The 14,754-nt window shown below is 43.4% G+C and overlaps 1 protein-coding gene across 2 annotated transcripts in view; it reads left to right on the top strand.

Annotated features, from left to right (window-relative positions):
• The window catches only part of LOC120945732 (calcium-activated chloride channel regulator 1-like), a 98,563-nt gene that overhangs the window by 27,052 nt on the left and 56,757 nt on the right, over positions 1 to 14,754 (top strand). For both annotated transcript variants that reach the window (XM_040360098.1, XM_040360099.1), the window contains 2 exons: positions 1,930 to 2,038; positions 14,071 to 14,251. In XM_040360098.1, coding sequence (XP_040216032.1) covers positions 1,930 to 2,038; positions 14,071 to 14,251 — 290 coding nt within the window. The remainder of the gene's footprint in view (positions 1 to 1,929; positions 2,039 to 14,070; positions 14,252 to 14,754) is intronic.

Raw genomic sequence — 14,754 nt, 5'->3', positions numbered from 1 at the left:
TGCATTATGTCCCTGATTAAGGAATACAAAGTGTTGTTAATAATGAATTGTATTTAGCTGCTTGAGGCTGGCAGCATTTTTGCACTGTAATTATACAGTATACTCTTCCTATAACTCTAGTGCACAACAAAGGAGTTATTTGAAGTCTTAGTAGATGGCAGGACTGGATTTTGAATTCCTGCTGTTTGACAGAAATTCTATTTGTCTAAAGCAAAGAATAAAGCCATCAAACTAAATATACAAACATTTGCAAATTTGCTAAGACTATTCTGGGTTTACTTAACAGAAGTGGGACTTCATAATTTTTTTTTAAGAGATACTGGCAGGTATGAAATAATGTACATAAAAAGCAAAACTTCTGACCTCCACTTCACACAGCTCAATTGCCTCTGAGGCCTCGTACACACCACCGGATCTATCCGCTGGGATTTATCCGCGGATCAGTTCCAGCGGATAGATCCGGTGGTGTGTACGTCCGAGCGGACATTTATCGGCGGAAAAAATTCCAGCCGACGGATTTCCAGCGGATAAAAATTTCTTAGCATGCTAAGAAATCTATCCGCTGGAATCCTGTCCAGCGGATTGATCCGGTGGTCTGTACAGACTCACCGGATCAATCTGTCCGCTCCTCTCCTCTCCCTCGCTAGCGTCGTAATGATTCGACGCATGCGTGGAAGTCTTTATCTTCTAGCGTCGCGCATGTCGCCGCGTCATCATCGCGGCGACGGCGCGACACGTCACCGCAGATGGATTCCGTGCGGATTTCGATCTGATGGTTAGTACAACCATCAGATCAAAATCCGCCAGAGGATTTATCCGCTGGAACGGTCCGGAGGACCGTTTCCAGCGGATAATCCTCTCGTGTGTACGGGACCTGAGGCGCATAGCTCAATAGTTTCTACCCATACATAGGGTCAGATTTAGACCTTGGGGGGTCCAGGGCACTTCAGCTTTGGGGGCCCCTCATACACTGAGTTTGTTTAAATGACAGTCACACATTTTTAAAACGCATGACAAAACATCATTCTGTGGTCATGTGTGCACACACACACACAGTCATAGCGCTCTATGTGTGCTTTGCTTGACCTTCCATTTTGTTTTTAAATATGATACAATATACCAGTCCAGAGTGGAAACTTTTACAGATAATGACTGCCAAAATATTACTTTCCACGATACATTTAATCAAAGGGAGTTTTTATTTATAGATTGCATATTACTTTATTATTATTTTGTTCTATTATTTTATATACATTTTATTATTATTATTTTTATTATTACTGTTTTATATTATTTTTGTACAGAGGGGGGGGGGCTTCTGTCTGGGGGCCCAGAGCACTAGCCCCTTTATCCCAGATATCATTCATGTATTAAGTGCATTTAGTTAAAGGTATGCTATTGTCACATTTGAATATTTACTACAGGTGATGATATCAGTATGACATTTTTTTTGTACCCTGATATTGCTGTTGTGTAGCAGGCCACCCCACTGTTTGACATGTTTAAGATGCCAGTAACCTGGGTTTTATTCACACAGTTATCTTTTTAGTAATAATATTGTGTACCAGAAATTCCCTGCTCGACCTCCAATATAACACAATTCCTAATGTTTTCTTCCATGATAATGATGTGTAAAGTAACGTGGAGGAAGTCCAGTTCATGTCTGCAGCTAGCCTAGAAGCATTCCACCTAGCTTTGTGGATATTTTACCTCATGAAGTGTGTATATATAGTACAAGTCTAGATACTTTTGGTTGTAGAGGTTATTGTTTTACATGATGTGACTACAGCAACTTGTATGAGTTGTATCCCATTAAACATGACCATTAGCTCATGCACATTTGTATTTTACCTGAGGTGATTTCCTCATAAACATCCTTCCCTTAATTTCCTTAATGAGTTATTTAAAAAATATATATTTGTTTTTTAGGTAGAGTAATGGTCCATGAATGGGCTCATCTCCGATGGGGGGTGTATGATGAATACAATGATGAAAAACCTTACTATGTTTCAGAATACGGAAAAGTAGAAGCCACGAGGTATGCAATATATTATGTATTGTAATATGTAAGATTAGTAGTCAACGTTTATCATTAAATAACTTAGAATATGTCTGACCTGTTGCTAGTACTGGCTACTTCTTGGGTAAAGTGCCACTTTGGCATTAAGTGCCTGGCACTTTCAACACGGGTATGTTGGTTTAGCCTCTACACTGTCTGCCTTTACTCACTTATTAAGGGAAGCCTACCCCACCTCCACTTAAGAACTGTACTTGAGTCACCTCCATCAGATCATCCCCTACAGCTATTACCTTATGTAAGTTAGTTTGTAAGCTCCATGAGCAGTTCCCTTCTATTCCTTCTGTATTGGACTGTATTGCTAATGTACTGTCCCCCTCTACACTGTAAAGTCCTGTGTAAACTGTTTGTGCTACACAAATTCTGTATAATAATAATAATAATAATAATAATAATAATACAACTGATTTCTATTTTGGCATAGCATTTTGGTTTTCACTGAAAATTTCAGCCTAAAATAGTTAGGTAAAACATGTGCTATCAGCAAATGCAACTACTATTTTATGTTTTCTCAGCCTAGGATGCCGTAGTTGAAGTCTTCAGGAACACAAGATAATGTTCATATAGGACAATGTTTCTCAACTCCAGTCCAGCCCCCCCAACAGGTCATGTTTTCAACCTTCCCATTATTTTGCACAGGTGATTTGATCAGTTTCACTACCTTAGTAATTACCACAGCTGTTTCATCTGAGGCAAATCCTGCAAACATGACCTGTTGGGGCGCCTTGAGGACTGGAGTTGAGAAACACTGATATAGGAAATCAAATTCTTTGTAGATATAGTCAGACCCAGTTTGCCAATTATAGCACTTGCCCAAGTTACTTTGGGCCAGATTCACAAAAAAAATATGACGGCGTATCTCCTGATACGCCGTCGTATCTCTGTTTTAGGGTCTTCTTAACTATGCAACTGATTCATAGAATCAGTTACGCATAGTTAGCCCTAAGATCCGACAGGTGTAATTGTTTTACACTGTCGGATCTTAGGATGCAATACCGCGGCCGCCGCTGGGGGGAGTTTGCAACGTAAACCAGCGTCGGGTATGCAAATTAGTAGTTACGGCGATCCACGACGGTTTTTCGCGTTCGCTACGTCGCTGCTAGTCTAGTTTCCCGTCGCAATTTTAGTCGTTGTTTTAGGTGCCCTAACTTTACACAGCACATGTATGTGCTGTATAAAGTATGGCCGTCGTTCTCGCGTCGAAATTTAAAAATGTTTCCTTCTTGCGTAAGACGTCCGGGAATACGGAAGTACGCTACGCACGTCGCCATTCGAAAAAATGACGTCACTTCGCGCAAAGCACGGTGGGAAATTCAAAAGGGAGCATGCGCAGTAGGTCCGGCACGGGAGCGCGCCTAATTTAAATGGCACACACCCCTTTGAATTACGCGGGCTTACGCCGGAGGCCGCCGGCGTAAGTTTTCTCGCAAGTGCTTTGTGAATCAGGCACTACGATACGTTACGCCGCCGCGATTCCACGTGAATCTGGCCCTTTATGCCTGAGGGTTCTTATAGTTTTAGAGAGAGCCCCCGGAGGCTGCACAGAACTCAAGCGTGAGTGGGCAAAATAGCTCAAATACTGTACAGAAATAACAGCGGTGGCCATACTTAGTTTTGTTGAATTTAATTATCTGCATACATGCATAAATCTGAACTACTTTTGTCCAATCCAGCACTAGATAAAATTGTCCATACTCACTAGCAGTTTGCTTCTCAGCACTGTTTAATCAGACTAGACATACAGGGCCAGATTCACAGAAAAAGTACGCTGGAGTATCTGCTGATACTCCGTCGTACTTTCAAATTTGCTGCGTCGTATCTTGATTTTGAATTCTCAAACAAAGATACGACGGCATTTGGCTAAGATCCGACAGGCGTACGGCTTCGTACGCCTTCGGATCTTAGGATGCAATACTTGGGCGCCAGCTGGGTGGAGTTTGCGTAGTTTTCCGCGTTGGGTATGCTAATTAGCTGTTTACGGCGATCCACAAAGGTACGCGCGGTCGTCGCATTCTCTTACGTCGTCGCTAGTCGGCTTTTCCCGTCGTAAAGTTGCGATTGCTATTTAGGTGGTGTAAAAATAGACAGGCCATGTTAAAGTATGGCCGTCGTTCCCGCGTAGAATTTAATTTTTTTTTTTTGCGTAAGACGTCCGGGAATAGGAAAGGACGTAACGCACGTCGCCGTTCAAAAAATTACGTCGGTGCGACGTCATTTCGCACAAAGCAAGGAGGGAAATTTCAAAACGGAGCATGCGCAGTATGTTCGGCGCGGGAACGCGCCTAATTTAAATGATACACGCCCCATTTGAATTAGGCAGGCTTGCGCCAGACGGCTTTACGCTACGCCGCCGCAAGTTTACAGGCAAGTGCTTTGTGAATCAAGCACTTGCGCTGAAAACTTGCGGCGCTGTAACGTAAATGACATACGTTACGCCGCCGCAAATGTATGTGAATCTGGCCCACAGTGCCTTGAAAATGTATTCATACTCCTTGAAATGTTCTACATTTTGTCATGTTACAACCAAACACGTAAATGTATTTTGTTGGGATTTTATGTGATAGACCAACACAAAGTAGCACATAATTGTGAAGTGGAAGGAAAATAATAAATGGTTTACAAATAAGTACCTGAAAAGTGTAGCATGCATTTGTATTCAGCTTCCTTTACTCTAATACCCCTAACTTAAGTCTAGTGGAACTAATTGCCTTCAGAAGTCACATAATTAGTAAATAGAGTCCACCTGTGTGTAATTTAATCTCAGTATAAATACAGCTGTTCTGTGAAGCCCTCAGAGGTTTTATAAGAGAATTTTAGTGACCAAACAGCATCATGAAGGCCAAGGAACACACAAATCTAGCCTTTATCGAAGACCGGCAAGAAGAAAGCCATTTTTGAAAGAAAGCCATAAGAAGTCCCATTTGCAATTTGTGAGAAGCCACGTGGAGGACACAGAAAACATGTGGAAGAAGGTGCTCTGGTCAAACGTCAAATTTAACTTTTTGGCGTAAAAGCAAAACTAACACTGCACATTACCCTGAACATACCATTCTCACTGTGAAACACGGTGGTGGCAGCATCCTTTTTTTTCACAAATAGAGCTTTCTTTTGGTGGTATTTGATCACCTCTGCGGTTTTTATATAGTGACAATTTTGAAAAAAATTCAATATATTTTACTTTTTGCCATAATAAAAATCCCCCAAAAATATATAGAGAAACATTTGTTTTCCTCAGTTTAGGCTGATACGTATTCTTCTACATATTTTTGGTAAAAAATGGAAATACGTGTTTATTGATTGGTTTGCGCATAAGAGATAGTGGGCCAGATCCACAAAGAGCCGCCGTAACTTAAATATTCTGATTTAAGTTACACTGCCGCAAAATTTCTACCTAAGTGCCCGATCCACAAAGCACTTACCTAGAAATTTTGGGCTGTGTAACTTAAATCCGTCCGGCGCAAGGCGTTCCTATTTTCATGGGGCGAGTCCCATTTAAATTAGGCGCGCTCCCGCGCCGGACGTACTGCGCATGCTCACGACTTCATTTTCCCGACGTGCATAGCGCAGTTTTACGCTACGCAGAGTTTTGTGAATCGCGCCGGGTAAAAAAAGTTGCGTCAAAAAAAAAAAGATACGCCGGGAAAAAAAATAAAAAATAACAGCGTCGCAGGTAAGAAGGGTCTACTTTTACAAGGTGTAAACCAGGGGTCTCAAACTCAAATTACCTGAGGGCCACAAGACAAGTTTTCATATGCCATGGGGGGCCGCATGCAAACTTTCAAACTTCAAAAACAACAGTACTGGTGTCAGCGAACACATTATTAACCCCCAGCACTGGTGTCAGCGAGCGCATTATTACCACCAGCACTGGTGTAAGTCAGGGTTTGACAAATTTGCTGGAATCTCGGAGCCAGCTAAAAAAGTTAGGAGCCAGAAAACGCACCCCGTCCCGACGAGCTTGCGCGCAGAAGCGAACACATACGTGAGCAGTGCCCGCATATGTAAACGGTGTTCAAACCACACATGTGAGGTATCGCCGCGATTGGTAGAGTGAGAGCAATAATTCTAGCTCCTCTGTAACTTAAAACATGCAACATGTAGATTTTTTTAAACGTCGCCTATGAAGATTTTAAAGGGTAAAAAAGTTTGTCGGCATTCCACAAGCGGACACAATTTTGAAGCGTGACATGTTGGGTATGAATTTACTCGGCGTAACATTATCTTTCATAATATTAAACAAAATGGGGATAACTTTACTGTTGTCTTATTTTTTAATTAAAAAAAGTGTAATTTTTTCCCAAAAAAGTGCGCTTGTAAGACCGCTGCGCAAATACGGTGTAACAGAAAGTATTGCAATGATCGCTATTTTATTCTCTAGGGTGTTAGGATAAAAAATATATATAATGTTTGGGGGTTCTAATTAGAGGGAAGAATATGGCAGTGAAAATAGTGTAAAATGACATTAGAATTGCTGTTTAACTTGTAATGCTTAACTTGTAATACCAACGGCCACCACCAGATGGCGCCAGCTCACATCTGGTGGTAATAACTTGTAATACCAACGGCTCACCACCAGATGGCACCAGCTAAAAAAAAAAAAAAAAAAAAATTTTTTTTTTTTTTTTTTTTTTTTGCTCCCCTCACTTCCACCCTGCCTGAGGGCCATTTATAACTGGTCCGCGGGCCGCAAATGGCCCGCGGGCCGGTACTTTGAGACCACTGGTGTAAACAGTTTACACTTTGTAAAAGAAGCCCTAATTTTACACATGCAACTTAATACTTACGGAGAAAAAACGAAGCGTAAAAGCTTTGTGGATCTCCGTAAGTGCTAATTTGCATACCCGAAGCAGCATTTTGACTCGAAATGCCCCCAGCGGCGGATGCGGTACTGCATCCTAAGATCCGGCAGTGTAAGTCCCTTACACATGTCGGATCTTCTGCCTATCTTTTGGAAACTGATTCTGTGGATCAGTTCCAAAGATAGAAACAGGGATACGACGGCGTATCAGTAGATACGCCCAGGGCCGCTGATAGGGCAGTACGACCAGCCCTGTTGTACCGGGCCCGGCTCAGCAAGGGGGCCCGGGAAGATTTATAGTTAAATTCTGACAGAATAAATAAAAAAATAATTAAAAACCACCCATGCTCCTGCTTGCTTTTTAGGGTGTACTTACATAATCCTGGGCCCCATTAGGGCAATAGAGGGGCCCAGGTAGTGAAATCACTGAAGGGACTTTATTTCCATTTTCGGGGGGCGCAGGTAGATAAAGCCTAGCCGCATAATGCGCTGCACATGTTCTAGTTCCGGCTGCCCTCTGCTTGTACCATCCCTGGCGGAGTGATTTATGTGTACAGGGCTCCCTCAGTAAGTGCTGTCTGTGGGTGGGAGTTAGAGAGGCATGTGACTGTCTGGCTGAGAGGATGCAGGAAACTTAATCGAGCAGCGGTGCACAGCTACAGGCAAGGAAGGGCACACAGTCACACCAGCTACCAAGGAAAGAAGGTACAGCCCCCTGACTCCCCACTGTGTTCATGATTATCGTCATTAGGATGATCACAGCACTTTAGATCCTCTATTGCTCTTCCACAGTGTCACATGGCTATTGGGTCTGAGTGTGTAGAGACTGTCACACAATAGAGCCAAGTCAGCACTCAATAGCCATGTGGCACTGTGGCAGAGCAATAGAGGATCTAAAGTTCTGTGATCATCATAATGATGATAATAATCACAAGCATGAGATGCTACTTTACACTTGCTACTTGTTTGGATGGAAGGGGGGGGGGGGCAGTAAAAACATGTAGCTGAGCTGCATTTTTTAACCACCCACCAACCACCCCTCCTTAAAGAAGCTTTCACCCAAACCTTACAATTAGATCTGCCTGCCATTTTTCCATGTGAATCTGTAAGAAAGCTCTATATAGGATGGAATCCAGATGTACATAGATTTGAAAAAAAAAAAAAAAATGTTGCTATCTCTCTGTATTGTGGGTTTGTGATGCTTTTCTTTGTGGACATAAAAGCTAATTTTTTTCTGATGCTGGGAGTGTGGTCAATCTTCCTTCCACATTGCCTGTTGTGAGTGGTGGACACAAGTCCAAATTTCCATTTGGCCACCCATAGAGACATCACAAGTCACATTGTGTGCAGATGCAAACTGAACAGACCTGGAAATCAGAACACATCTGTCCCATTTAGCTCCAATTCTGCAGAGAATCCACTCACTGATCCCTTGCTGAGTGGAACAGCACTGTGTGAAAGAGCCCTCATGCTGGAAAGGTAGTGGTGGGGAAAGTATATATGCTGCAACCACAATGCTTTTTGCAAAGCAACTACTGTAACCACCCACCATGTTTCCTGCTAAGCATTTTACTTTTCAACTACTGTCAGGGTGTTTAAGTGGTTAACACAGGTTGTGAGGAGGTGATACAATGCCTGTTCACCACCAGCCAAATTCTGTCAGAAGAGCAATCCGCATGCAGATCACACTTCAGAGAGCAATGCTAGTGTGAATTAGCTCATACAGATTTAAATAATTATTGGATTGCATGCCTCAGCTGATTTAAAGGCATAATAGATGTGCTGGCTTAAGGAAAATTGAATCCTTAAAGTCAGCTGCAGCACTCTCATTCATTAGAAGAAATGGGATTAGCCTGGACAAAGATATCGTAAATATCACCTAAAATATCACTTTTTTGAGGCTGGGTCAAGGGTGGGGTTGGGGGGGCCCCATCAGGTAGGCTGTACGGGGCCCCATGATTTCTAACAGCGGCCCTGGATACGCCGGCGTATCCCTTTTGAGGATCTGGCCCAGTGTCTACAAAATAGGGGATAGTTTTATGTAATTTTTATAAACATTTATTTTTACTAGTAATGGCGACGATCTGCGATTTTTATCATGACTGTGACTTTATGGCGGACACATCGGACACTTTTAAAACCATTTTGGGACCATTGTAATTTTTACAGCATCAGTGCTATAAAAATGCACTGATTACTGTAAAAATTACACTGGCAGTGAAGGGGTTAACCTGTATTGGGCGCTGAAGGGGTTGAGTGTGACCTAGGGAGTGGTTCTAATTGTTAGGGGGCGTGGCTTGCCGTGTCACGTCACTGATCGCTGTTCCCGATGACAGGAAACAGACGATCCGTGACATGTCACTAGGAAGAACGGGGAGATGTGTTTACACTAACATCTCCCCGTTCTTCAGCTCTGTGACCCAATCACGGGACATCTGCAGACATATAGTCCACGGGTCCCGCGGGCACGGTCACGGAGCTCGCGACAGGGCGCTCGTACGACCACACGGCCGGCAAATTAAAGGGGACGAATATATACGCCCATTTGTCCAGCCATGCCATTCTGTCAACGGATATCTGCGTGCGGCGGTCCTTAACCGCGTAACGACCGTTGCATGTACATATACGTCGGCAAAATGGCACGGACAGGCAGAACGACGTGCCCGCACGTCACTGCCTTTCCGAGGGTCAGGGGTCTGATCGGGACCCCCCCGGTACATGCGGCTGTCGGTAAGCCTCAGGGAGCGATCCGGGCAAGAACGGGGAGAGCCGTATGTAAACACGGCTTCCCCGTGCTTCACTGTGGGGGCTGCATCGATCGAGTGATCCCTTTTATAGGGAGACTCGATCGATGACGTCAGACCTGCAGCCACACCCCCCTACAGTTGTAAACACACACTAGGTGAAGCATAACTCCTTCAGTGCCCCCTGTGGTTAACTCCCAAACTGCAACTGTCATTTTCACAATAAACAATGCAATTTAAATGCATTTTTTGCTGTGAAAATGACAATGGTCCCAAAAATGTGTCAAAATTGTCCGAAGTGTCCCCCATAATGTCGCAGTCACGAAATAAAATCGCTGATCGCCGCCATTAGTAGTAAAAAAAAAAAATAATAAAAATGCAAAAAAACTATCCCCTATTTTGTAAACACTATAAATTTTGCGCAAACCAATCGATAAACGCTTAATTCAATTTGTTTCACCAAAAATAGGTAGAAAAATACGTATCGGCCTAAACTGAGGAAAAAAAAATTATATATGTTTTGGGGGGGATATTTATTATAGCAAAGAGTAAAAAATATTGCATTTTTTTCAAAATTGTCGCTCTATTTTTGTTTATAGCGCAAAAAATAAAAACCGCAGAGGTGATCAAATACCACCAAAAGAAAGCTCTATTTGTGGGGAAAAAAGGACGTCAATTTTGTTTGGGAGCCACGTCGCACGACTGCGCAATTGTCTGTTAAAGCGACGCAGTGCCGAATCTCAAAACCTGGCCTGGGCATTTAGCTGCCTAAAGGTCCGGGGCTTAAGTGGTTAGGCGGTTAAGTTGTTAGGGATGTCCACAGAAAGACTTTCCTTTCGTTTTTATTAGAAATGTGCAATTCATTTCGTTCTGAATTTATTTCTCTTATCGTCCATGGACGGACACAGCTCCTTAAATCTTGACAAGTGGGTTATGTTCCCTGTTTACAGGAGAGGACTAGGCAGAAACATGTTAAATAGTTAAATACATGTTACATTAACAGAGTTGAACAGCCCCGCCCAGGGGGCGGTCCCTCCAGACATAACCCTCCTCACTGCAGCTTGCAGCCTCAGTTTCGTTCTGCCTAGCAAAGGAGAAGGACGTATGGCTCCCTTTGGGCCCAGCGCCCTGAGGAGAAATTTTATTTTATTTTACTTTTTATCTAGTGTTGATCCAGACTCCTCAGTGGCAAAGGTCTTTCTTCCCCTGGAGAAATTGCAGACTCTTCAGTCTGCGGAGAAGGTATTGGCATCACACAATCGGTCTTCTCTACGGGCGCCTGCTGGTTCAGGGTCTGTGGGTAGCCTCCTTCAAGGTGGTACTGTATGCCCAGTTCCACACCCTGGTTTTCCAGTGGAACTACTGTCCAGGTGGTAAAAATCTCTTGTCTCTGAAATCATTAGATTCCTGTGCGCCACCTAGTCAGAGTCTCTCTGAGTTGGTGACAGAGATTCCCGACTCTTCGGTCCGGGAAGTTGTTCCTTCCTTCCAGTGGTCGGTGTTTACGACGAATGCCAGCTCACGGGTTGTGAACCTGGAGGTTCACAAAACTGGGGGGTCCAGTCGGCCCTGAGTCGCTGGACTTGCGTGGACCTATGACCACACCTCCTTGAATGTGTCTGGTCTCGGTAGCTACCCAGGGTCGGGCCTGGCTAGTGCCTGGTGGAAGACCGCCTGGGAATACCAGGTGCTGTCTACTGTTCATTGTCCTACTATTTTAGGCGATCAGGCTATGCTTCTCCTTGTGGTCGACCAATCTGGTTTCAGCCGGACAACGCCACGGCCGTGGCTTCAGTCTACCATCAGGTATGCCGGCAGGCAGACTACTGGAGTCGCCAGATGCTGGACCAGGGCGACTGGTCTTTGTGCTTGGGGTGTTTCGGCTCCCTTGCAGGAGGTGAGCCTCACATGGCATGGATCTCCTGGCAGCTTGTCTCCGCCGCAAGGGTGTCAGTTAGTGGCCAGGTCTAGTGATCTTGTACAGACGCGTCAGTCGCGCTGGTGGCCCTGTGTTGTCTGTATCGGTGATTTTTTGCCATTCCTCCATGGTAGTTGCTTCCTCGGCCGCTCCACAGAGTGGATGCTGAGGAGATCCCGATGATTCTAATCGCTCCAGATTAATCTCGGCGTCCTTGGTACGCTGATATCGGGCGCCTGGTAGCGGAGGCACCCTGGCGATTGCCAGGGCAGGAGGTTCCTGTCTCAAGGTCCCATACTTCCTCCTGTTGTACAGTCACTGACTTGCTTAACATGGTTATTGGAAGCCAGACTTTAGGTGACCAGGGTCTGTCTGACTCGGTCATCTCAACAGGGCACCGTAGTCTTCTTCCGGAGGATCTACCGTCGCACCTCTCTTGGTGCGAAGGGATGGAGTGACGTCCACGGGCGTACTTTCAATGTCCAGGGTCCTGCTGTTTTTAAAGCTTGGATTGGATCTAAAAATTGCTTAAAGCACCGTTTGGGGGCAGATTTCAGCCTTGGCTGTGTTCTTTTAGTGGCCTTTTTGCGGACCGTTCCCTGGTGGGTCCCCTTTTTTTGTGTGCAAGGGGTTTGTCATATACTTTCCCCTCTTGGCCCATCTCTTCCCCCATGAGTTTTGACTCTGGTGCTCTCGGTTCTTCAGGAACCTTCCTTTTGGAAACATCAGAGAGATTTTCTCTTGACACTATCTCAGAAGGTGGCCCCTTTAGTGGCCTTTACCTCTGTTAGAGGGGTTTCTGAGTTGGCAGTCTTGTCTTGCAAGCCGCCATGCTTGATCCCCCATAAGGATTAGGTGATGGTGCGCCCGCGACCTTCCCTTCTTCCGAAGGAGGTTTCGGCCTTTCATACTTTAGGCGTGGTACGCGCTTTGCGGGTATACCAGCCTACTACGGCTCCATTTCGGAGCTTCTGACTCTCTTTTGTGTCGGTGTCTGGTCCACAAAAGGGCCTGGCGGTCTCGTCGACCACCATTTCTCGGTGGATCGGGCAGGCCGTCATACAGGCCTATGCTCCTAAGGGCGGGCCCCCCTTTCCGGTCACGGCACTTTCGACCAGGGCAATTGGTGCTTCCTGGGTTTTTTTTTTCCCGACATCATGCGTCGGTCTCACAGGTGTGCGAGGCGGCGATTTGCTCGTCCGTTCACGCTTTTTCCAGAATTTACATGGTTGCTGTGAGTGCATCTTATGATGTTTTTTTCAGCCGCTAGTTTTTGCCGGCGGCTGTTTAAAGTTGCACCTCCTCCGTTGAGGAGCTCTGCTTGTTTTGGGGTGAAGTTAAAATTGTTTTTACTGATATATTTCCCACCCCTCGTTTTTTGACACTGCTTGGGGACGTCCCACTTGTCAAGATTTAAGGAGCTGTGTCCGTCCATGGACGATAAGAGAAAATAGGATTTTTTGTACTCACCGTAAAATCCTTTTCTCTGAAGTCCATGGACGGACACAGCTCCCACCCCTCCTTTTTAGGTTTGTACTGCTTGTTACGAACTGAGGCTGCAAGCTGCAGTGAGGAGGGTTATGTCTGGAGGGACCGCCCCCTGGGCGGGGCTGTTCAACTCTGTTAATGTAACATGTATTTAACTATTTAACATGTTTCTGCCTAGTCCTCTCCTGTAAACAGGGAACATAACCCACTTGTCAAGATTTAAGGAGCTGTGTCCGTCCATGGACTTCAGAGAAAAGGATTTTACGGTGAGTACAAAAAATCCTATTTTTTTTAACAAATCTCAACAAATTTGTTAATTCGGAAATATCCGAATTAACGAAAACCCGTTTATTGAATTTTCCAAATATTCGTAAATTTGAAAATTGGTAAATTTGTAAGTTCGAAATTTCGGAAATTCGAAATTCCAAAATCTGAAAACCAGAAATTTTCGAAATCTGAAATAATAACTAACTAATAATAACTTAACTATTACTAACTATTAAATTATAGGTATTAGAATTTCCTTTCAAATTTGTCTGTTAGCAAACGTAACGAATACAATTTTTTTCGAAGTTACGAATTATCCATATTAATAATAATAAATAACAAGAATAACAATACTAAAAATGTTTTGTTATTATTATTTATTAATTCATTTGTTCCATTCAATTTGTTTAGATGCGGCATTCATTATTTCGTATCATTTGTAACTTTGGATAAATTTGTATTAGTTCCATTCACTAACAGCCAAATTTGAAAGGAAATTCCAATACCTATAATTTAATAGTTAGTTATTATTAGTTAGTTATTCTTTCAATTTTTCGAATTTTCTTTCTTCTTTTTTTTTTCGAATTTACGAATTGCGATCATAACGAATGACCCGAAAAAAAAAAAATTAAATGAAAACGAGAACAAACACATTTTTCAGCAGTGCACATGTTTAGTTCTTATAAATCTTAAATAATGTAGTTATAAAGTAATGGGCTTTGGTGATCACTTCCCAGTAACTTTACACAATGTGTACTTTTTGTTATTTGCTTTCTAGATGTCCTGCAGATATTTTTGGAATTAACATCCAAACCGGCAAATGCCAAGAAGAATCATGTCCAACACAGCATTGCCAGTTCGATCCTGATACTGGCCTCTATGAACAGGGATGTACATTTCTGCCTGATACATCCCAGTTTATGCGGGAATCTATCATGTATTCACAGGCTTTGACTGATGTGAGTATTCAGCCTCTCAGTTTATTAAAAGGGAGTCAAAACAGTTAGGTACTGAAAATGCATTGTTAAAATTTAGCTTTCTTTCAATATTGTTACACGCACTCAATGAAAAGGTATTTTTCATTTAGTAAATGATTTTCACTAAGCTAGTAATTCTTTATTTAATATGTGCAAACATCCTTTGTAGGTTAACATGGGATTGCATAGGATAGTATACATGCCCACCCTAAAATGCACAATATAACAACCATTAAAAATATTAAAACACCAGACGTAATAATAAACGTTGTTTTATGTCGTGCTTTAAAAGACACCTTCTCCAAACTCTGACGCAATTCCATTGAAGCTGTCTTGCATACACACTGTCACACCAAATTCCAACCATCCAAAACGCGGTGACGTACAACACTTGGATGAGCCGAGAAAAATTAAGTTCAATGCTTCCGAGCATGCGTCGACTTGATTCTGAGAATGCATGTTTTTTTCTCCATCGGAGTTCCATA

This window comes from Rana temporaria, chromosome 7, assembly GCF_905171775.1.
Source record: "Rana temporaria chromosome 7, aRanTem1.1, whole genome shotgun sequence".
NCBI lineage: Eukaryota > Metazoa > Chordata > Amphibia > Anura > Ranidae > Rana > Rana temporaria.
Note: the sequence above shows the minus strand (reverse complement) of the source record. Positions and strands in the feature narration are given on the sequence as shown.